The 23,524-nt window shown below is 58.4% G+C and overlaps 1 protein-coding gene across 3 annotated transcripts; it reads left to right on the top strand.

The window, feature by feature from the left end:
- Positions 1 to 1,935: 1,935 nt before the first annotated feature.
- Positions 1,936 to 12,943, top strand: GFI1B (growth factor independent 1B transcriptional repressor). Of its 3 annotated transcripts, none has more exons than XM_044264218.1 (7): positions 1,936 to 2,571; positions 8,443 to 8,561; positions 8,957 to 9,091; positions 9,386 to 9,648; positions 10,173 to 10,310; positions 11,559 to 11,724; positions 12,191 to 12,943. In XM_044264218.1, the coding sequence occupies exons 2-7, from the start codon at positions 8,462 to 8,464 to the stop codon at positions 12,367 to 12,369; spliced, it is 981 nt and encodes a 326-aa protein (XP_044120153.1). In that variant the 5' UTR covers positions 1,936 to 2,571; positions 8,443 to 8,461; the 3' UTR covers positions 12,370 to 12,943. The 3 variants fall into 3 exon arrangements, with proteins under 3 accessions (XP_044120153.1, XP_044120152.1, XP_044120151.1); XM_044264217.1 differs by having other exon boundaries at positions 8,954 to 9,091; XM_044264216.1 differs by having other exon boundaries at positions 8,954 to 9,091; positions 11,460 to 11,724.
- The last annotated feature ends 10,581 nt before the right edge of the window (positions 12,944 to 23,524 follow it).

The raw sequence follows: 23,524 nt of genomic DNA, 5'->3' as shown, positions 1-23,524 counted from the left end.
GCTTCATTAACTCTCATGACGCTCCACATCTGTGCTCATTTCCCTGTGTTCCATGATCACATCACAGCACTTATCAGCCTAGTTTGTAAATTCCAGGGCACTGTGTCCCACCTGCTGGACTGGGAAGGCGCTCACGATAGCTCCCATCTGGTTCTTGTTGGAAACCCCAGCATCTGGTACCCAACAGGCACTCGATAAACATGTATTATCTAAGAGAGTTATAGACTGAATGTTTTTATCCCCCAAATTCATGTTGAAGCCCTAACCCCCAGTGTGATGGTATTTGGCGGTGAGGACTCTGGGAGGTAAGTGGTTAGATGAGGTCTTGAGGGTAGGCCCCCATGATGGGATTAGTGTCCTCACAGGAAAAGGAAAAGAAGCCAGAGTTTAAGTTCTCTCTCACTCTCTCTCTTTCTCTCCCTCTGTCCCTCGCTCCACCCCTCCCTCCCTCTCCATCTGCCTCTCTCCCAAGTGAGGACTCAGCAGGAGGTGGCCTGCTGAAAATCAGGAAGCTTGTCCTCACCGGAAGCAGAGTCTGCGGCACCTTGTTCTTGGACTTCCTGGTCTCTGCAAGAAATAAATGTTGTTGAAGTCACCTGGTCTGTGCTATTTGGTTATGGCAGCTTGAGATGACTAAGACTAAGGAAGGCAGGAGGCAGAGGGAAGAAAGAGGGGTCCGGAACAGGCCGGGTACCGGTAGGAACTGGATTACATGATCGAATGAATGGGCACAAGGATGCTACAGTGATTCAGCCCTAGGGAGAAACTAATGAAGGCACTTCATCTCCAGGGCTGCCTGCTAAGGGCAGTGATGTGGGAGGGGACCCCGAGGCTGGGAGGTTCCAGGCCACAAAGTGCATGCAGGCGGCTGGAGGCATGGACACTGCCCTCCCGCAGAGGGGTCCGCATGGCTCCAGACAAGGTCCACTTTCACTTCCAGGCTGGGGTCCTGCTCTAGGAAAGGAGTCCCTGCATTGGTTACTAAAGGAGAAAGATAAACATCCCAAATGAGAGCACAACCCCAGAGCGGCGTCTACCCAATACAGCTGCGCTACCCCAAACCGCGTTATGCCCCAAATGAAGAAGTGGTTGGCAAGGTAAACCGTGAAAAGCATTAAATCTGTTCATAAAAGCCGCAGGAGAATTGGGGAGGTACTTAAACAAAATAACAGCGGGTGGAAAAACAAAGGCCTGATAAGCAAAACGCAGGGATGTGCCTGCATAATGGAGGGAGAATAGGAAGAAATGGGAATTTTTTCTTACAGTCCTTGGATTCTTTTTTAAGTTTTCTGCGTAATGACAAACAGGTCCCATTGACTGTCGGCAATGTGGAACATCCAGAGAATATTCCAGATGCCCCCACGCTCTCTCTCCGAGGCCTCTTCGGGATGGTTGGAACCCATGCCCCTGAACCCCGTGGCATCGCTCAGGCCCGGCTGACTTACAGCCTGGACCTGGCCGCAGAGGAGCCTCACCTGAAACCCCCTTTCTCCTCATGCGGGCCGGACCTGCAGTTTAAGAAGGGGCTTCCCGTCGCCAAACTTGTTTTCTTGTCTCCGGAAACCTAATCTCCCTGGCCCTGGGCTTCGAGGGCATGCAAATCAGCCTAACAGTGCCCCGCTCTGTGCGCTCTCCCCTTATGCAAATCCTCCTGAAATAAATCGGGCTCGAGGGGCAAAGGAGGGAGAAGGTGGGGGGGTCGCGGGGTGGGGCTCGGTGCCAAACGGGATGTGAGGGCTGAGCGTGGCTGGGCCCGCTTCCCCGGTGACCGAGGCGGGCCGCCGCCATCTCCTCCGCGGCCGCTAGATGGCGGCACACGCAGGGCCGGGGACGGCCAGTGCACCTGCCGCGGGGGCCGGAGCGCGCTGAGCCGCCCGCCGACGCCGCCCGGACGCACCCCGGCTGCTCCTTGACCTCTTCCGGGGTCCAGGCTGGGGAAGCGTGAACTGGGCTTTTCTTCCTTTCAAAGGCCACCTCTGCAAGGACAAGAGGGACCTCTCTAAGGGCGGTCTGCCGTGGCTTTGGAGCAGGCTGCCCCTGGCTCAGGATGGAGGGGGGACAGACGGAGACAGAGGAAGGAAGGAAAGACAAACAAAGTTACGAGTTTATGCAAAATCAGGTATATAAATGCTTTAAAAAAAAAAACTTCAAGTTTAAAAACCGAATGACTTAGCCATTTCTTTCTCTTCCAGGAGGCATTCGTTAGAATGTCTGGGCGCAGAGCGAGGCTCGCAGGGTGAAGGGCCGGCAGGAGCCCGAAGTCGGAGCCCAGGGAAGCTTTGATAAGCAAATGCAGCCCCGCACTCGGGCGCTCTCTATTGGCTGTTGCTTCACCGCCAGATTTTGACACAAATAATCAGATTGAAAATCAAGGAGGGGAACAGAAGAGGGAAAAAAAAAAAAAAACCAGAGAGAGTGAGAGAGAGAGTTTAAAAAAAAAAAAAAAAAAGGAGAAGTATCTATTTGAGCAGAGAGTCCGAGGTTGACAGAGTGGAACCGATCCCCGGAGGCTGGGAGGTTCCCACCAAGACCAAGACGACATCCAGGACCAGAAGACAGAGCTAGGGACAGGTGAGTGCTGTCATCCCAGCCTCTTCTTTTGAAATTTGCATGTCTGACTTAGATTGTTTCCAGGCAGGTCACCCGGGCCCTTTGGCAGTTACAGGAAGAATAAGGGACTGGGATATCTCTCCCACAAGATGCCCTTGAACCCAGCAGAGAGGAGGCAGTGGGAGGCAGAGCCCTGTAGGGGCTTTTCCAAAACTGGGTCAGGTCTGACCGGGATCACCCGTGTGTGCGAGGTCATACCCTCAACCCTAGCTCTCCCAGGGACCTGGGCAGAGCGTAGGGTGACGCTCATTCAGGCATCTGGCTTAGGGTGGCCCTGTCCCTCCATCACCCCGAGCTTCCCTTGTCTATAAGATCAGAGTGAAATTGAGAGAACTCTGAGGGAAGGTCTACCGCCAGCAACCCATACTCCCCAGTGCCCTTCACCCAAGTTCCTGGGGCACTTTGAGAGGGAGTGCCCTCCCATCCAGGGCCCCATGAGGGGAGAAGGGAAAACGCCTTGTCCACCACTCCCAGCCCCTAGCCCCCAGCCCGCAGAAACTGGAGGGCTGCAGAAGGGCAGGGGGCGTCTCAGTCTTTTCTACCTAGTTTTGGGAGGAAAAAGGATGAGTTTAGAGTCTGGGCATCAGGGCGAGGTGCCCACCCTAAACTAAGATGTGTTAAGGGAGGGGGTGATCTGCAGAAGAGCTGTGGGTATGTGCTTGTGTACATTTTTCTGCGGGGAAGGTCCACAGCTTTCATGAGTTTCCTGGAGGGGGCAAATTAATTTGCAGGCTCCGGACATGAATCTGATAGGAGCTAGCTAAGTTGTACCTGCCCACGGAGGCTCACACCTCCTGACTAGTTCTCAGCAGGCAATGAGTGGGTAGAAGATTTCAGTCTTAGCGAGGTGGCAAGTTTCTTTTCCTTGGAGCTGGTGCACAAGGGACCCTTTAAAGAAGAAGATGTGTGAGGTGTCTTCCAACTCAAGACTCGGGGGGTTGGTGTGCTGGTTGCCCTGCAGAAGGTGCTTGGAAAGCCTCAGAAAGCCATATCTGCCTTGGGTTTGATGGATGGAGTTACTCAAAACCAACGCAGAACATTTCCTCGAGGCTTTCGGGAGGGTGGATGGGGTTGGGGTGCTCTTGGAGACCACGAGGACTCCTGAAGCTTCTGGGACCCGATCGCTCCCAGGAAAATAGCCTGATCACCTATGATCTTGTCCCTTTTCAGAAAAAAACAGAAAACCTTACCCCTCCTTAAATTAGAGGGAGGGGTTTTTTGTTCATTTGTTTTCAGGAATTCAAACCAGTGGGAGCTGCTCCAGTTCAGAAATGTCCAGGAAATGTTTTGTTCACTCATTTCTGTTCTTTTTGTAGTAAAATATGCATGCCGGGACCATGATCTTTGTAAACATTTTGAAGTGTACAGTTTTGTAGCGTTAAATGCATTCACAATGTTGGGCAACCGTCACCACTGTCCAACTCCAGAACTCTCTTCACCTTCTCAAACTGAAACTCTGTCCACATTAAACACGAACTCCCCTCCCTTGCCCATCCCCCCCCCCCCCGGCCCTTGGCTCTCACCACTGTCCTTTCTGTATCTATGAATCCGACTTCTCTAGGGACCTCGTATAAGTGACGGGTCCTACAGCAACCCTCTATTTGGGACTGGCATATTTCACTTCCATGGTGTCCTCAAGATTTATCCATGTTCTAGCCTGTGGCTGTCTTCCTTCCTTTTTCAGGCCATATCCGAAATGGATATGCCGCATTTCGTTTCTCCATCATCTGCTGATGGACACTGGGGATGCGCCCATCTTTTGGTGACTGGGAATCAGGCGGCTGTGCATTGGGGGTTCCAAATATGCCTGAGTCCCTGCTTGCAATTCTTTTGGGTCTAAACTCAGAAGTTGATTCACTGTCTTGTGACACTGCAGTCTGTGAACTTAGGAGGAGGCATTTGAGAACCGCTGGCAAATCTCAAATAAAAATAAGGACCCCTTTCTGCCGGGGCCCCTAACATGAAACAGACCCATTTCCCCTAACTACTACGTGGAAAGGGGTTTTTGTTTGTTTGTTTGTTTCTTTGAGTCATGTCTTTAAATATAAAGGAAGTCCATAGGGTCCTCTGTCACTGACTCTGAGAAACAACAGTCTTACCCAACCCTCCCAAAAAGGGAACCCGAGTGATGAGGTTCTCAGCCAAGGTAGGTCAGTCCTGTGCCGAAGGTCAACAAAATGTGCATGGGATTTTAGAGCAAAAGGGAAGTTTAGAAATCTCTTAGTCCAACGGTCCCTTTTGAGAGATAGGAAAGCCAAGCCCCAGGTGGGAGGCAGACGTGGCCAAGTTCAAGGTCACAAGGTCAGACTCCGCCCCACGGGAGGCCTGTGGCACCTCGTTGTGCCAGAGTCACCAGGCTGTGGCTCTGAGTCCAGCTGGACGTAGGGGTGCGGGGCCGAGATTCTGACTCGAGGTCAGGCCACCCTCTACCGGGATGGAGGGTTTGGAAGAGATGTTAACAGCGAGTCTCCTTCCGGAGACTGATACCATCACGGCCCCTGTTTCATGAAGAAATCTTTGGGTTCTTTCACAATCTGTGCTCTGTGCTCTTTCTCAGAACGGTCCCTGTGAATCAAAACGGTGTGGTTGTTAATTAACTACAGTATAGGTGATTGGTTCCCTTTTTTTTTTTTTAACTCCACTAGCCAAAAGGAAGTTCTCCTGGTGTGTTCGGCCCCCACGGGGAACTTAAGGACTGGAAACCCTGGGGTTGGCTCTGCCACTCTGCCAGGCTTGGTGGAGAGAACATTCTAGGGAGTGGGGGAGAAAGACTGGGGGCTCTGAAGGGAACCGGAGAGCAGACCCTGAGCATCCATGAACTTGTGTTGTCCTGACTTCTGAGCAGTTGACCTCTATGGTGTCCTCAGGCTCTGAGCCCAAGGGAAAACTAGAGCTTCTTGAAGGAGGTCTTTCTCTCTTGCTTCTCCATTCAAACTCTCTAGAAGCCCATGTGCAGCTTGTGGGTTCTAGAAAAGACAGCGATCAAAGGAATATGATTTTTCCATCATCTTGCCCCACCAACCAGCCTTCTCTCCCTGCCCCAGGCAGTCTGTCTTCATGGGTGGTTGGAAAGACCCCAGGTGCCGAAAGTAAGAGCCCTGGGCCAGGAGTCAAGTCCCAGCAGGACAGGAACACAGGGCCTCAACGAGCCACTTTTCTCCCTCAGCCTCAGTTTCCCCTGTGAGCCCAGAAGACAATCACTCTACCCTTGCCCCAGTGGGTGTCAGTTTGATGGCATAACGCTCATCATGAGCCCTAGACACCGTTCTTAGCACATAGGCGGACTTCCCTCTGTGCCAAGTGCTGACCCCGTGTCTTTTCACTCGACAGAGGCCGGGAGGCGGGGCCGGGGGCCGTCTGGGATCCGCCTGGGATCAGGAGCCAGTCTCCAAGCCCCTTTCCTCCTTTGTGAAATGGGGCAGTAGCCACTCAGCTCCCAGGTCCGAACTCGCGGAGTTAAGGCTACACAGATCCTGGCTACAAGAAATATCTCTGGCCATTCCAACAGTTCCATGCCTAGCTTCGGTTCTCCTTGGCTTGCTACTAAAATACTCTGCACAAAATAATAGATCATCTTTTGATAGTGAGACCGTGGCCCTCAGAGGCTCCTCTAGAAAAAAGGGCAAGACCCCACAAACCCCACCTCCCCTGGCATGTGTGGGTCTCCTCTGGCTTTGCCCAAGGTCCAGCCTCCTTAAGGGATTCCTGGAGCCAAGAGTTAGAAGGGGGAGGAAAGGGGGGTAAGAGGAGCCCTGGGGGAGGGGAGGAGGCAGAGGAAGACTGCCCCTGGCAGATAAGGCCACCGCGGGCTTCCCGACAAGCCTGAGAGAGACAGGAGGCCAGGCAAGCCCAGGAAGGGCACAATCTGACAGCTGGACTGACCCCTGCCAGTCCCACGTCTTCTTTTCAGATCCCAGAGGCGAAGAGCCTGGAGCGTGTCCCTGCTCCTGGTCCCGGGCTCATCCCTGTCCTCAGAGCACAGCTGCTGTGGGCGGGGTCCTGGGGCTGCAACCAGACAGGACAGGACAGGACGTGGGCTGTGCCTGCCTTCCTGAAGCTTCTTCTCCTGCAGGCTGTGATGCCATCACCTGCTCAGGGTCCTGCGGCCCCGGCACCAGGCTGAGCACTTCGCACGCCTCTTTGAGGCAGAGGTCCTTCCTGCCCCAACACGGCCAGGAAGATGGCTTGTGATTTGGGCACAGCCAGGCATCCCTGTCCTGCCTGGCTTGGGGTCACGCTGGGGGGAAGGGGCGACTCCCTGGGCCTGCTCCAAAGGCAGGGCTCCAAGCTGCCCTCTCTAATCTTCCTCCTTCCAGCCGGCCCCTCCCCTTGGCCTTATCACCCAGCCCTGGCTGCTGTTGGAGCCGCTGTAATCCTTTTCCCGCGCTTGGCCCTACGGTCCCTGCAGCCCTGCAGGGCGGCTGGCCTGGGGAAGGGGGCTCCAGCTCTGAGGTCTGGGAATGGCACCAGCAGAGGAGCCACCAGGAATGGCATTGGCGAAGTATTTCCTGAACTCCTGCCTGGGCCTGGCCTGGGGGTGGGGAGGAGAGAGGACCACTCAGATGTTCTCTGTCTCCCAGGAGCCTTCAGCAGAGCCTTGAGGACGTGTAACATCTGGCAGGGGGGTGGGGGCAAGTGTCAAGGTGTTCAGGCTGATCTGGCTCTGCCACCGCCCAACCCCCACCCAAGACAGAGAGCAGGTCCCCTTCCTGATTTCCGTGTCTTCCCCCACCCCCTGAGCAGTGGGTCCGGTGACCATGCGGCTGAGCTGGGCTCCCACTGCTTCGTTCTCACAGGTGCCAGACACTGGCCTCTTCCACCACAGGCACAAAATGCCCTCCGGCTTCCCAGCGGGGTGGCGTGGGGGAGTCCTCTCAGGCCTTGAGCCTCACATGCAACTCCAACCCCCTCCTCGACCCCCACTCAGAGAGAGAGAAGCCTGGACGCTGTGCCTTAGAGAAAAGGGAGTCGGCCCAGAGAGGTCAAGTGTCTGCCCCAAAGTGCACAGCGGGTGAGCTGCCAGTCTAAGCATCCGGCTCCATACCCCAGCTCCTACTGCTCCTTCCATGGCCTCCGAGGGCTGCTCCCACAGGGGCGCGAATGCAGAGTTCTGGATGGGGGGGGGCACCGTGTGTCATATTTGAAGACACCCCTGTCCTTCCTTCTCTGCTCTCGGTGCGATGCAGGGCATGTGGGTAGAAGACTGACCGTGGGGGTGTTCTAGAAGGCGGGCGTATTAATTTCCTAGCGAGGGAGGCATGGGGGAGGTTAGGGTTTGTAGCCACTGCAGCAAACCACCAGAAACCAGGAGGCTTCAAACAACACAAAATTTGTTTCGTCCAAGGTTCTGGAGTCTTAGAGATCCCAACTCAGGCGTCCACAAGGTCGGTTCCTTCTGGAGGCTCTGGGGGAGTTTGTCGCGAGCTTCTCTCGTGGTTTCTGGTGGAACCAGCGATCCTCTGGGCTCCTCGGCTCATAAGCGTGACCCTCCCAGCTCTGCTCCTGCCTCCAGACGGTGTTTTCCCTGTGCGTCTGTGTCTTTGGGCCCAAAGCTCCCGCTTCTTATAAGAACCCCAGACATACGGGGCTTAGGGTCCGCCCTAACTCAGGATAACCTCATCTTAGGTAAAATCTGCAAAGACCGTGTTTCTGCAGAAGATCGCATTCACAGGTTCTGGGAAGACAGAAGAGAGGGATTCATTCATTCATTCAACACTCATTCGGCACTTCTGGGGGCACCATTGAACTCAGGACAGCGGAATCCGGTGTCAGGAAAAGGCTCTAAAATACAGAGGCTGTTGCCCTTCCTAACTGTTCTCCTTCCCCTCACAGGTGTGGGCGCACACTTACCATGCCACGCTCCTTCCTGGTAAAGAGCAAGAAAGCTCACACCTACCACCAGCCCCGCGTCCAGGAAGATGACCCGGTCTGGCCTCCTGCCCTTAGCCCCGGTGAGTCAGCTCTCCCCCTGTGGCACCCACCCAGGGCTCCCTGCCTCCTGTGTGGGAGGCGGCGGCATCCCTTCTGCAAATGCAGAAGCTCAGTAAATGTGTTGAATGAATGAATGAATCCCTCTCTTCTGACCCCTTGAGATGGTGGGAGCATCAGGATTGGAGCTGGTTAGGACATGTGAGTCCTAACCAGACTCAGAAAACATCTAGGGCTGTTGGGTGCTCAGAAAGCTAGCACTAGGCCAGGACTTCTCTCTGGCGAGGGGTTCCTTTCGGCCTCCACCCTGCTGCCACCTTCCTGGGCAGGGCCCGTGCACACGAGCGTCTGGGGGCAGCAGCAAGTGCGTGTCCCTGGGTCCCCTGGTGTCACGGATGGTCTTGTCTCCCCACAGCAGCCAGGGACCAAGTCCTGAGCAATGATCCTGTCTTCAGCACCCTGTTCCCAAACCACTGCTTGACCTGGACTGACCTCAAACGCGAGCCAGAGCTGGAGCTGGACCAGAGCATGACCAGGACGCCCTTGGTGCCAGGTACCCGGCAGGGACCCCGGCCATTCCCCACAAGCCAGTGCGAGTGGAATGGAGGGGGGATGGGCTCATGGAAGCAGGGATCCTAGGAGTTACGGAGTCAGGATAGACCGACAAGGCCATCTGGATACAATCTGGGCTCTCCAGCTTCTGCTTGGACCCAGACCCTCTCCCACAGTCAGTGTTTGGGGCTACACACCACAACCCTCAGCATGAGGTCAGTAGGTAGAGAGAGGTGGGGAGCAGTGCCCTAAGGTTCAATGAATCAGCACCATACGTGTGTCCCACTCTCCGCAGAGGGCCCTGCTGTAATGCCCCGATCCCAGGACAGGGACTCCGACTCACCCCCGTTCTACAAGCCCAGCTTCTCCTGGGATGCCCTGGCCTCGTCCTACGGCCACAGCTACCGGCAGGCCGCCTCCACCATGCAGTCTGCCTTCCTCGAGCGCTCCGTCAGCCTATACGGCAGCCCTTTGGTGCCCAGCACAGAGCCGCCCCTGGACTTTAGCCTCCGCTGCTCCCCGGGCATGGACACGTACCACTGTATCAAGTGCAACAAGGTGGGCAGCTGGGGTGTGGGCGGGCACGTGGGCCCTGCTCCGTGTCCCCTCCCCGGGTTCCTGGCAGCGGGGTGCTCCCTGTGCTGTGAATCTTGGGTCCTTCGGTGGGACCGAGGGTTCAGAATGCTCGTCCTCACTGTGGTTTGCTGAGCCTGGGGATGCGGACAAAAGGCTCCGCAAGGCTGCATCCCTGGTCCCAGAGCACACAGCAAGCTGACGTCGGTGCCAGCCTTCACGTGCGGCTGTGGCAGACTTCCAGCCATTCAGCCCCTAGCTAGGGCCAGGAGGGGCCTTTTACATGCTCCCACAGCCCCCGTTTTCTAGACAAGAATCCAAACCACAGAGAGGGAAAGGGACCTTCCCAGGACACACAACAATTCCAGCGGAATCGGCACTCTGGTGCTTCTCCTGCTTTATGCCCATCTGTGCCTGGGTGTAGAGGGGCTGGGGGTGGCCTTGGAACCCCAGGCCCATCTTCCTCTCCTCAGCCCCCAGTGGCCTCATGCTCTGCCCCCTGCCCCCAGGTGTTCTCCACTCCACACGGGCTCGAAGTGCACGTCCGCCGCTCCCACAGCGGGACCCGGCCCTTCGCCTGTGACGTCTGTGGCAAAACCTTCGGCCACGCCGTGAGCCTGGAGCAGCACACGCACGTCCACTCCCAGGTGGGCAGCAGGCCAAGCCCAGGACACCCCCCACCTCCCACTCCTGCTCTGTGCCTCCCACAGGAAGCCTTGGGGCTGTGGCTGGACCCCTCACCCTGCCCCTGAGGGTGACACAGATTGGGGGTCCTTTATTCCCTCCTCTGGGTCCCCAAAACCCTCTTTTAAAAATTATCATATCATACATACTTTACCTTGTTCTTGATAATGAATAATCGTGCTTTAGTGCTAGTTACGTTATCGTTGCCCAACACCCACTCTTAACTGACTTCCCTCCCCGGTGAACGAAATGTGCTGCGGGGAGGGCTCCTGGCCCAGGGAGATGCTCAGAAATGATCGGTGTGGGCTGTGAGCGCAGAGCCAGGGTCCCCGGCTTCGAGTTTTAGGATCTTGGAGTCAGGCTTAAATGATCATCTTGTCCTACTTAGCTTCTCGAATATTCCATTCCAGGGAAAGTGCCCGAAATGACCTGAGCTGCTCACACCGGGAGAGGCGGGGTAGGGCCATGAGAACTCTCAGCTGTGAGCGCTCACCCCATGCTAGTTGCTGGCTCCGCTCTCTACCCTCTGAGCTCATTACTGCTGTTCTCATGTACAGATGGGGAAACTGAGTCTCAAGGGGTTAAATGACTTGTCTAAGGTCATGCAGCCTCGAAGCGACAGAAGCCAGAAACAGGTCCCAATAATACAGACTCTTTTTTTTTTTTTTTAAAGATTTTATTTATTTATTTGACAGAGAGAAATCACAAGTAGATGGAGAGGCAGGCAGAGAGAGAGAGGGAAGCAGGCTCCCTGCTGAGCAGAGAGCCCAATGCGGGACTCGATCCCAGGACCCTGAGATCATGACCTGAGCCGAAGGCAGAGGCTTAACCCACTGAGCCACCCAGGCGCCCCAATAATACAGACTCTTAACCAAAGCCCTGCAAAGCCCATGACCATGTCCCAGGTCAGTCGATCTATCAGTCAGTCAACAAACCCGTGGTGAGGCTCATTTTGCATGGGATACGTGAAGGTTGCAGGGGAAAGCCCAGAGGAGGTCTCTCAGGCCCCAGGCCTCGGTGCCCCCTCTTGGGATGCAGAAATGGGGGTCTCTGGGTCTTGCTCTGCCAGGACCCGTTCTCGAGGCCCCCCCAACGAGTGTCCTGTTCCTCAGGGGATCCCGGCAGGGCCCGGACCTGCGCCCGGCGTGGCAGTCCCGGGTCTCGAGGCCCCGCCCGCGCCTGACCCCCCGGGGCCTCGTTTCCTCCGGCAGGAGCGCAGCTTCGAGTGCCGGATGTGCGGCAAAGCCTTCAAACGCTCGTCCACCCTGTCCACGCACCTGCTCATCCACTCGGACACGAGGCCCTACCCCTGCCAGTTCTGCGGCAAGCGCTTCCACCAGAAGTCCGACATGAAGAAACACACCTACATCCACACGGGTAAGGCGCGCCCCTCGCCGGCCCCGGGGCTCCCCGGCCGCGCCGCACCCCCCATCCCACGCGTAAAAGGCCCGGCTGTGGGCAGGAGTGCGCTCAAGTTGCAAAGCGAGGGGCGCTCCCCTCCACGCGGGGGGCTGGGCGCGTCGCTCCTTAACTACACTTTGCGTGGGAAAACCCCGGGAAGGAAGGAGCCCCAGTGTGACCGCGGGGGGTGGGGGGAGTGAGACCAGCAGGTGGATTCGCCGTCCGCTCACTCCTCCCCTCGTTCACTGCTCCGCTCCTGGACGCGGTCCCTGCCCGCCCGGGGTGCAACCGGGGGCCTTGTGTTCCTGGCTCCCTTTTGTAGTTCTTTTCTAAAGCGCATGTCGGGCCGAGGTAACACAGCCGAGTCCGGGGAACGAAGGCGGGGCGGCCGGGCAGCGGGCCTGGCGCCCACAGCCCTGACGCGGCCCCTGCTGCCCCGCAGGTGAGAAGCCCCACAAGTGCCAGGTGTGCGGGAAGGCCTTCAGCCAGAGCTCCAACCTCATCACCCACAGCCGGAAGCACACCGGCTTCAAGCCCTTCAGCTGCGAGCTGTGCACCAAGGGTTTCCAGCGCAAGGTGGACCTGCGGCGGCACCGGGAAAGCCAGCACAATCTCAAGTGAGGCTGCACCTGCCCCAGGCTCTGGCCAGGCTGCCCTGAGGTCCCGTCACCCAGGGGGAGGCCACCCTCCCGCTCCGAGATCCCCCATCTCCTGGCCAGCCTGCCCTGGGGTCCCCTGACCCAGAGGGAGGCCAGGCTCCTGTACCTAGATCCCGGGTCTCCCGGAGTCAGTGCTGGGCAGGAATCGTTCAGCTTGGTTTGAGACTCACAGAATTGCTGTGTGACCTCCAGCAAGCTGCTTTCCCTCTGGACCAATATTTTCCTGCTGTAAAATATGGGAACTGGGCTGGGTCTTTTTTGAGCTGAGGTTGTTTAGAATAAGAGCTTGGGCTACTTCCCTCGGGCAGAGCCCAGGAAGCCAGCATAGCCCCCTGCGAACAAGGATGTCGAGAATAGTCCAGAATAGGAATCCAAACTGAAATTCTCCCCCTCTGCCTGCTGCCCACTGTGCTGGAATCTGGTTTTTAGTGGGTCTCTTTCAGGCTGCCATGGACAGCCAGAGCGGTTTCCTGCCCCAGTGGGAGGCCTCATTCCCCTCTGCTTCAGCCGGATGTGCCGGCTGCCCCCCACTTCTGACTGGCACGCAGCTGGTCCCTAGGGTTCCGGCTCTGCTTTCAGGCCGAGGGGCTGGAGAGACAAGCAGTCATGCTCTCAGGAATAAAAAATAAAAATAAAGACACAGATTTATTTACCCCTGACCAGTGTTTATTAAGTGTCTCTTGGGTGCAAGTTAGGCTTTGGGGAGGGATGGTAGGGGGCTTGGAAGGGCAGAGAAAGCTGGGGCACCTGGCTGGCTCAGTCGGTTGAGCACGTGACTCTTGATCTCAGGGTTTTAAGTTCGAGCCCCACATTGGGTGCGGAAATTACTAAAAAATTTAAAACGTAAAAAAAAAAAAAGTCAGAGAAAGCTCTGGAATTGCTGGCAGAGGGGTTGGGAGGTGTGGACTCAGACCAAACTGGTAAGTGAGGAAACAGAAGCGAAGGAGCCCCCTGGGGCGAGGCTCCTGCCGTCGGGGGCTGTATCAGTCTCCGCCAGCGGCTGTAACAAATTGCCATAGGGTTAGTGGCTTAAAACCATACAGTTTATCCCTGTCCAGTTCTGGAGGTCAGAAACCCAAAATGAGTCCTGGGAGCAAAACCCAGGGTGGGGGCAGGGCTGCATTCCTACAAGAGAGGCCATGGCCGCTTCATCCTTCTCGAAAGCGGGTAGCTCCGAGATCTGTTTCCACCACCCGCCTCACTCTTCTGCCTGACCTGCTTGTCTTCCTCTTGGAAGGACCCCTGTGACCCCCATGGGGCTCGGTGGGACGATCCGGGGTCATCTTCCCATCTCAAAGTTCTCGATGTAATCACCGTCCAGAGCTGAATGATGGCCCCCAAGGATGCCATCCTCATCCTAATCCCTAGAGATTTATATGCCCACAGGGACTTTTTTTTTTTTTAAGATTTTATTTATTTATTAGAGAGAGAGGGAGAGAGAGCAAGCACAGACAGACAGAATGGCAGGCAAAGGCAAAGGGAGAAGCAGGCTCCCTGCCAAGGAAGGAGCCCAATGTGGGACTCGATCCCAGGACGCTGGGATCATGACCTGAGCTGAAGGCAGCTGCTTAACCAACTGAGCCACCCAGGCGTCCCCCACAGGGACTTTGAAATAGGACTCGCTTAAGCTTGGTGCCACCCTCCACTAGCTGTACGACGTGACAGAGCTTCCTCGTCCATTGGGAAGTTTCCCCGAGACCAGCGTGCACAGCAGTGAGCAGGGCTGAGCACGTGCTAAGTGCTGGCCGGCCACGAGTAGCCGCTGTTGAAGTCCTGCCCATCCTCTGAGGCTTGCTGAAATGCTGCCTCCTCCAGGAAGCCTCCCTTGGCCATTCCACCTGAAGGCTCTCCCGGCTCTGAGAGCGGAGTTTCTCCGGCTCCCCGCTTACAGCTCAGGACCCACTGAACCTGCTATGAGAGTTACATGTGTCACTTTGTCCTCTGCTAGAAGGCAGTCTCCAGTGCCCTCAGCACGAAGCCCACACCCGGTCCACCCACCAGGCACTTCTAAATGAGTCTTTCCAGGTACTGACCGGAGTGCAGGGTTCCCACACATCGACTTGAACCCGCACAACCCTCTGCAAAGAAGGTATCATTACCCCATTTTTCAGAGGGGGTTATTGGAGGCTCAGAAAGGTTGGCCAACTTGCCCAAGATCATGCAGCAGGCAAATGCAGAGCTGGGATTAGAATCTGATTCCAAGGCAAGATGGTCTTTGAGCCTCTGTTGACCTTCCTCCCAAAGACACCCACAGATGCTTCCCCCGAGATTGTTCTCTTCTGCTGTGAATCTGTGGGGTTCTGAGGCCTTCTGGGGGGCGTGGCAACCTCCCGTCTCCCCAGCTCGGGGTCTGGCCAGGCAGGACCCCTACTCTGCTTCATTCCAGAGGCTCCTTCTGTTACTCCAGGCAGAGTGCCCCATCAGGCACGCAGAAGCAGGGGTAGGGGGCTGGGATTTGCATAGGAGTGTGGTCTGGCCTCCTCTGAAGGCTCCCCGTTTGTGTGGGTTCCCAACAAAGCCTTGGAGACCACGTGCTCCCTCCTCTCCTCCTCTCCATGGACGCAGTGGAGCCCAGAGACAGGGAACCACACATCGGGGCCAGGCCTGGGTGTCAGGGACAAGGAAGGGTGCTGGGCGTGCATGTGCGCGCGCGCACACACACACACACACACACACACGGATGGGACCTGCTTTGCATGCTCTTTGTTTGCTAAACAAAACCACACCACTATTAGGATTTTGGCCACTTCTGCAGCAGGGCAGGGCGAGGAAGAGAAACTGGGTGAGACAATGCGCCTTTCTTTGTTCACGGGGGCTCCAGCGATCAGCGCCCCCACCGAGGGCCCACACGCTGTGGGGGTTGGGGGCCACAGCAGCCTCGGAGCCCTGGAGGCCAGAACCCCATTTGCACGTTGCTGAGAAAGGAGGCTAGGGTGGGGCAGGTGAACCCTGCTCCCCGGGGGAGGATTCAGCCCCATATGGAAGGCCCCGGCTCAGGGCTCCCGTGGGGGATTGTGGGCTGCTCTGCGTGTGCCCTGAGCCTCACAGTAAAGCCGCTTGCCCCTTCCCAACCCCAAGCCCTCCCAGGGCTGTCACAGGAAGGACAGGCGTCAGGGCAGGGCTGCGCTCCCTGGAGGAGGCTCGTAGAGGCCAGCTCTTTGCAGGCCATGAGCGCCCCGTCCAGGTTCTGTCAGGAGCAGGGGGCTCGGCAGGTGTGCCGTCACGGTCGTCACGGTCCCATCCTCCACCTGCCATCCCCTGTCTGCTGCCTATCTGCTCTGAAGTCCCCACCGAGTGAACATGTGTAAACTGGAAAGACACTGTCAAGCCCTGTGGTGACCGCCCACGGCCTGCCTCTGCCACGTAAGGGGACAGACACCCAGAGGGGGAGGACATGGCCCAAGTCACACTGCCCATTAGCAACAAGGTCCCTCGGAAGCCAGGCTAGTGGCCTTTCCCCCAGGGCTGTGGGACGGATGGCACAACTCTAGGGGACTCTGTTTATATAGAATCCAGGGCATGCTGTGGCCTCCGAAATGACAGGGTGACCGCTCCCTGGCCCAGCTGAGGGCTGGGGGGCTGCAGCTGGGCCTCGGGAGACCTCCAGATGTCCCCAGCAGCTGCACCGGCACAGCGATTTGCTCAGCAGTGGGTAACAAAGTTAGCAATGTTAAGAGCACGCTTTAATACTAAAATAAATCAGCCACGTTAGGGAACGGAATGCAACAGCTGAATTAATGTTCAGATAAAATGTCCAGTTAGCGGTGGCAGCGTCAGGCCACATCACCCCAGGACGTGGCCACATCCCACACGGCAGCCCACCGGGGCCCCAGCTGGGACCCGGGCCCCTGATGGACAAAGTGGGAGGTGCCCAGTGGAACCCTCCATGGAAATAACTGATAACGATGGAAATGCGTCTTCCAGGGTCAGCCCGGACTTCTGTGTTGGCTGAATGGACACCGGCCTGTCCCCACTTGTCCCCCCACAGAGTGAGGTGGGGTGGTCTGGAAGGAGGAGAGGACTGAGGTGAACAGGCAGGGCCTGCTGCTGGGCAGGGGAGGAAGTGGAAGCATCTAGAAGAATAGGACCTATTCTGAACGTTCCCGAGAAACCAAATGTACATGCCTCCATCCCCTCAAATGAAACCCTAGCCCTTCCCCATGACCTAGCCCCCACTGCCCTGGGTGGGCTCCCACTCAGTGTGGGGACACACGACCCCAGAGGGAAGGAGCAGGGTGGATAAAGGGGTGGGGGCGGACAGGGGATCGAGGAGACACGACCAGAGAATGATGAAAATCTGGGCTGGCCAGAGGTCTATGAAGCCCACTGGCCACTCATGATGGGACAGAGCCTGGTGCCAGCCCCAGACAGCACAAGGGACCCAAGACCCACCAGAATGTTCTAAAGGCACCCAAGCCCTTGACTGATCCGGAGAGCAGGCAAGGAGCCCAAGAGACATTTCAGATTTAGAGAGAGGACCAGTGGACGGCTGCGTGGGCAGGCGGTGTGGCCCAGGCTGGTCAGGGAGTGGAGGGCTCCCCAGGAAGAAAGGGGAGACACACGGAATAATGGCAAGGTCATTCTGAGCCACTTTCCCGGCAATGTCTTCCTCCCAGAAGGCCTTCAGAGAACTCTCCGTGCCTCAGACACGCCTCTTTGCCCACAGGGTTCCCTCTGCCAGGAGCGCCCTCTTGCCTCCCGGGAAACCTCTCTCAGCCTCAAACCCTGCTCCGGTGCCTGAAAGTTGTCAGCCACATGTGCTCTGCCCATGACCTCCAGTTCACTCCCGGGAGTTCCTGTGAAGGAAATAGTCACAGGTGGGCGCTCAGATCAGCCGCAAGAGCATCTTCTGGAGCCATTGGCAGTCGGGGGGAGAAAGCGCGGAACCACCCTGAGCTCCCGTGAGAGGAGAAGGCTGGGCTGTGTGAGCCCCGGTGCGTCCGGACCGCGGGCTGCATCCAGCCACTGAGACGGGCCTGGGTGCTTGGAAGGACGGGCCTGCCGGGCCCGGGGTCGGCCCGGAGCCAGATGCCTGTTTCAGCACAGCTCCTTGGTTCCCTAACAACAAGGCAGCGTCGTACCTTTGCAGACCCTTAAGGAAACGGATCTGAAGAGAATCCACCAAACCAACGATCACAGCCGCCTTTGGGGGCTGGGAAGGATGTCTGGGCTGCACCCTCGGGGCTATTTCCGAAGGAAACTTGGATCTGTGTGTGTGTGCGTGCGCGTGTGCGTGTGTTTATATTTTTCGACTGAAAAAATTGAAGAGAAAATAGATTTTGCAGAATAAATGTGTCAACATAGGAAGCTGTTCACGGTATCTGCAGTGGAGCAGCGGTCTGAAAATCACCACCCGATTCCACTTGGTCCCTTGCGCACACGGAAGGAAGTTTGCGAGGATAAGCCGCGGCGTATCGACGCGCCACGAGCCGCTGCTGAGTAAAGGAGTCGTGCGCACTCCTTCCCCCGTAGTTTTCAGTGTGTGTGTTTTATTCTTCTGTAGTGGGCACGCATGATAACATTATCACTGGCAGTACAAAAAGGCTCCCTCGGCTCAAACATCCTTTCCCTGCTTTGAGGTTTGCCTTTCCGCCCCTCCCCGCAGCTGCCGGCCCAGGGCTCCCTGACGCGTCTGTGCCCAGCACCACAGGCGGTTCCTTTCTCCTGACAAGTGCTGGAGGCCTTGCCCCTGCCCCCCAAGCCTGTGAGCCACCTCGCAGAGGGCACTGGGTCCAATCCTTTGTCCCAACACTCAGCTTGGGGCCCCGCCGCTAGCAGGGGTCCAGTTAAGGCTAGGATGGCTGGTCGACCCCCTCAGGGCCCCTGGCTTCTCTGTGACAGGTGGGGCGGAACCCCGAAGGGGAGGCCCCTGGCTTGGGAGCAACGGAAGCAGACCCCAGACTCGCAGCTCTTCCTCCTGGCCCTGGTGGGGGGCTGTCCCCTCCCACCCACCTCCCTGGTGTCCAGCTTCCAGAGGGCCCCCCCCCGGAGCCAGGCAGGACGCGGGGTTCCCACGCAGGAGGAGCAGCGGCAGGAAAGCAGGAGGAGGGAAATCTGAGGCAGGAGCGCGTACTGAGCGGCGGGGCTCAGGCTGAGCCTGATAACTTTATCAGACGGTGCCGGCTGCCAACCGTCCGCATGGAGCGCGCCGGTGGGCTCGGGCAGGAGGGCGCTCCCGGCTGATAGCGCCTTCCAAGTGTTATCAAGGGCCTGTGGCCCAGAGAGCGGGAAAAGGGGAGCAGGACAGAGAGAGAGAGACTTGTAACCACTTCACCCCAACGAGAAGAGCCAGGGAGGAAGAGGCCCCTGGGCTTCCTTGGAGGGGGCCCTCGACCGCCCAGGCACACCTGCAAACGCTGCTAGGATTAGCCCCATCGGGTGCAGAGTGGACACCCTGCTTCTCCCCGGGCACAGAGCAGTGCTGATGCTGCCTAGCCCTTCTGCAAGGCCTTTTTCTGGAAGGTTCTTTATCCCCGAACACATAAGGGAACAGGAGGGCATTTCTTTCCTATTCCCACCTGCATCTCGGGGTGAGAGTCGGGCTCAGGTCAGGCACCGAACGCCCAGCCTGGAGCCAAATACCTCATCATCCCTGCCTCGCAAAAGGAAACGGAGTCTCAGCGAGTGTAGACGAAGGGTAGTGGGGATGAGAGGCTGAATGACACCCTCAGGTCGGGAGAGGTGGCAAGACCAGCTCCCGACCTGTACGGAGAAGCTGCTCCTGCCGGAGTCCGGCTCCCCGGCCCTAGCTCGGGGCACAGACAGCCTGACCTCAGCAGCAAAACTACCCATCAGGGGTCAAACAGACCCCAAGGTCTGCGGGGCTACACTGGGGGGGTGAGAGCGGCATCACCGTAGATTTTTAAAATTCCCTTTTCTAGAAAGACTTCTTCTGGGTTTTCCATGATGTGGGGGTTTTTTGGCAGGAGGTGGTGGGGGAGTGGGGAGAAAGGTGATTCATTTACGAGGGAGAAGGGAGAGAGCAAGAGCTCCTGGGGGCGGGGGTAGCCAGCAGGGACCTCGCCTCTGCCCAGCCTGGGCGCCAGCGGAGGGCCAGGCCTGTCTGTGTTTGCAGAGTGGACGGCCATGCTCCCTAGGGTGCCCTGTGACGGTCCAGGCCCATGACCTTCCAGAGGCACAGACAGATGCGTGCCACCTGCCAGGCACCAGCTAGGCCCGTGGGGTATTCCGACACCACATCTGTCCTCCTGGAGCTCAGTGGGGTCGCTGAGGGGGGACGGAGCAGGAGTGAAGGTGACACGGGGACCTCCCATCCCACGGGCGGCCAGGGCGGGCCTCCCCGAGAGGGGCTAGTCGCTCCCTCCTGTGAGAGAGAGGTGGGGACGGAGAGAGCCCCAGGCAAGGTGTCAGGAGGCTGCGACACCACTCCGGCCCCCGCTTCAGGGCCCCCCTCCCGTGGCCTTGGGAGTCTCTAGACTGTCTGCCCCAGGGTCCCAGAGTGCCAGATTTCCTCTCTCCAACTCTCAAAGGAGGGGATGGAGGGGTGGGCGTGGCACCGGGCAGCTTGTCCATGCAAGGGCCCATGGGGCACACGGGGGCTGGCGAGGGTCCCCACACGGGGCGCGGCCTGCAGCAGAGGAAGACAGAAACGCGGTGCCCACCTCCTCCTTGCGGCCTGTGCCCGGCGCTCCGACCGTGATACCGCGGGCGGCGAGGCGAGCACGGCGCGGAAAGGGACTCCGTGGGCGAGGCACCATCACCCCAGTGTTCCTGGGGAGGACACGGAGGCAGGGGCGGGGGAGGGGTGAAGTGACTTGCAGGTCCCCAGGCGGTCACCAGGGCCAGCCCCTGCGCACACAGCTGGGCCCGGAGCCGCCGCTCTTCCCACAAGCTGTTCCGAGGACCTCCCGACCGGCCGGTGGCTCTGACCTCGGAGGACAGGCCCGGGCTCCATGGTCTCCCAGGGCCCAGGGGTCCGCCCTGCTGTCGCGCGGACTGACCCGGGCTCCTCTCCTGGGCTGTCCCCGCTGACAGCTGGAGACGGACACCAGAATGGAGCTCGGAGCTATTTCTGCAAAGGGTGACTTGGGACTTCCTCCCAGAGCTCTTAAAAATAAAGGGGTTATCGTGGCCCTCAGGCTCCTTCCTCCGCACCAGGAACCCTGACATGATTTCTGGGGAAGGCCCGAGCCCCCAGGCCTCCCTCAGCCCAGCGACGACTTATCTCTGAGCTCAGTTGGGCAGCAGGAAGGGAGCCAAGCGACCACCGCGGGCAGCTCTTCCTGCCCCAGAAGCCCCTTTTGGGAGCGGCAGGGGATGTGGCCACTGACTCAGGGGCGTCAATCACCCCTCTGCCCCGGCCTGCGGTCGCCCACCACACTCTGGGGGGAATCAGAAATCAGGGAGCAGAGAGCATTCTGGGGAAGTCCCAGCACATCCAGCCTGGCCTCTGGTCCAGACCCTCCCACGACGGGTGTCCAGCAGGACCCCTGTCTCTGTAAACAGCCCACTGCCAATGCTGGGGGCATAACTGTCTCTTCCAGATGCCTGGAAGTCAGACCACCGTGCAGGAGGAGTGAAGGGCACCGTGCAGGGCCGGGCAAGGCCCGGGCTGAGACCAACCTCTCCCTGCTCCTGGCTCAGCTCTGCGGCAGAGACAGGGCCGGGGGCCTGCCCACACCCTCCGGGGCTCTCTTCCCCTCTTGCAGATCTCAGACTTTTAGTCCCAAGAGCGGGAAACTCTTGGGGTCAGGAGGAGAGAACCCGAATCTCCGTTCCACAGCGTTCGCTGGGTGTGCACTCTGGGCCCTAGTGGGGTACGACCTAGGAGAAGCGGCACCTAGGGGACTGTAGGAGGCCAAGGGGCTACCAAGCCCAGATCCTGGGGCCAGAGGAGTCTTCCTGGAGGAAGCAGACATCTGAAAGACAAAAAGGGTTTGATACATCTAAGTGGGGGAGGACTGCCCCAGCCAAGGAACCAGTGGTACAAAGGCCCTCGAAGACAAAGGCCTCAGGTCAGTCCCTGGCTCCACTCCCAACCTGCTGGGGGTCTGGGGGCCAGCTGGGGGTCTGGGGGCCAGCTGGTGCCCTTCTTGGGCCGCAAGGGCCCAATGTATAAAGCTCGAGAGCTTTAGATGGTCCTGGGAGCCGTCCTGTGGGGGCTCAGGGTCCCACAGCCAGGCCCCTGTGGCTCTCAGGCGGCCCACCTGCGGCCCAGTCCTCCTCTGGCCTCCTTTGGGTGGGAGCCTGGGGCTTCCAGAGCGGAGCGTCCCCGAGGCAGCTCTGCAGGAGCCAACAATCTTAGCTGGAAACCGTCACAGCCCTGGGTTTCCTCCAGGCCGGCCCCCAGCGCCCCCCTGCCCGGCCTCAGACTTATCACTGCCCTCCAGCTGCCTCGCCCCCAGCCCCCTGCAACCACCTCCCCGGGATGATTCAGCAAATCTTCCCTCCCGGTGGGGGGTGGGTTGGGACAAGGGTGAAAAAAATCACAATGTCAGATTACAAAGCCCCAACCGTAGGGCAGGGCCCTGGCAGGGAGATAAGGGTCCCCGCTCCCCACCCTCAAAGCCCCCCTGGCAGATAAACCTTCTAAGCGGAGGGGGGCTGCTGCAGGTGTGGGGCGCAGAGGCCTGGCCTCGAGGAAGTCTGGCTGAGTGGGGGGCCCTGCCAGGGCCCAGGGCCCGCCACCACGCAGCCAGCGGGACACAGGAAGCCCCCGCGGCCACGGGTGCTGTTGCCGTCCTGTCTCCGCCCCTCGCAGGGACAGCAGAAAGGGAAGGGCAGGGGCTTCCGCGGAAAGTTCACCGGAGGGTACCCACTGATGCCCGCCACCCCCGGTGCCCCCCGCCGGCGTGGCCTGCAAGCCGTGTGGAGGAAGAGAAGGTACCTGTCCTCGTGGGGGCCGGGAAGAGCCTGGAGGAGCCATGATGCCACTGATGGTCCCTGAGCCTCCCCCAGGGAGGACAGGGATAGGCCAAAGGTGACGCCCCCACATCAGCTCTGGGGACATCTTCAGAGATGATCCTGACTCTCCAGGCTGGAGATGGGCCAGACCTGGGCTGCCCTAGGGCCCCGACTCCATCTCCCGAGAGCTCTGGACACAGGGAGGAGGCTGGGGTAGTGAGGGCCGGCTTCCTCCGCCGGTGTAGACGATGGGCTTTGAGCTCGGGCCTTAGGCTGGACTCTGTCACCCAAGGCAAGTCCTTTCTCTGCCCTGGGCCCATTGCTTGTCTGTAAAATGAGAGCTGCCCTGGAGACCCGGCGTGCACATGGCCCCCACAAATGACCCCAGACAGACTCTGGTCTCCAATCCAAGGCCCAGAGGAGGGGGGGTGAGGCTCTGGTTGGAATGGAAGTGACTTTCAGACAAGGGCTCACATGGTACACGGCACACAGGGCCAAGTGTCCCGCTGTCCTAGTGTTTGGCTGCCTCTCCTGCTTCATCTGGGGAAGCTTGCGAGGTCACGCGTCGGGGGACGGTGAGGCCAGCTAGTGTGGACTGTTTAAATCCCCGGTTGGAACTCCTCGGAAGCCCCCTGGGACATTGGGGGAAAACCCTTTCTTCCTCTGGGGCCTTGAGTTGCACCAGAAAGAGAGGTGGTCAAGACGAGGTCTACGCTCCCTTCACTCTAGAGTTTTCCAAAACTCACCTACCCGTTGGCCGTGTGCTTGGCCCCAGGGGCTGAACCAGGAACGAGGCTTCCCAGAGGCAAGGTGCACGTCTGGGTCTATTCCTACACCGGAATACTACTCCGCCTCAAAAAGGGCCAGGGGAGGGGATGGGGAGCTGGTTTAATAGGACCAGAGTTTCGGTTTTGCCAGACGGGAGAGATTTGGGTGTTTTGGTGCTGGTGGCTGTCCCCACCCCCACAACAAGTGGGTACTTTTAACACCACCGGACTGTATACATACAAATGGCTAAAATGGCAAATTTTACGATCTGTAAAATTTGAGCTGAGGCGCAGTCTTGTCCAAGGTAGAACTTTAAAGAACTTCTGCCCAAAGTCTTTCTAATCTGAAGGCAAGCCCCGCCCACGCGGTTGAGGGGTGTCCTGGCTTTGACCTTTCTCCTGGGACCTAACCCACAGCCCTGGCCAGATGGCAGCATCTCCCTCTTCACTCCCCGCACCCTCTGCTCCCTCCCTTCCTCCCTCCCT

This window comes from Neovison vison, chromosome 9 (genome assembly GCF_020171115.1).
Source record: "Neovison vison isolate M4711 chromosome 9, ASM_NN_V1, whole genome shotgun sequence".
NCBI classification, from domain to species: domain Eukaryota; kingdom Metazoa; phylum Chordata; class Mammalia; order Carnivora; family Mustelidae; genus Neogale; species Neogale vison.
This window is presented reverse-complemented; position numbering and strand designations above follow the sequence as displayed.

What these genes read in the sequence shown, in the direction of transcription:
- GFI1B (XM_044264216.1), top strand. Translation starts at nt 8,462, where the DNA reads ATGCCACGCTCCTTCCTGGTAAAGAGCAAGAAAGCTCACACCTACCAC. An exon ending in ACTGTATCAAGTGCAACAAG is followed by an intron (nt 9,649 to 10,172) that starts GTGGGCAGCTGG and finishes CCCTGCCCCCAG; the next exon opens with GTGTTCTCCACTCCACACGG. An exon ending in ACACACCTACATCCACACGG is followed by an intron (nt 11,725 to 12,190) that starts GTAAGGCGCGCC and finishes GCTGCCCCGCAG; the next exon opens with GTGAGAAGCCCCACAAGTGC.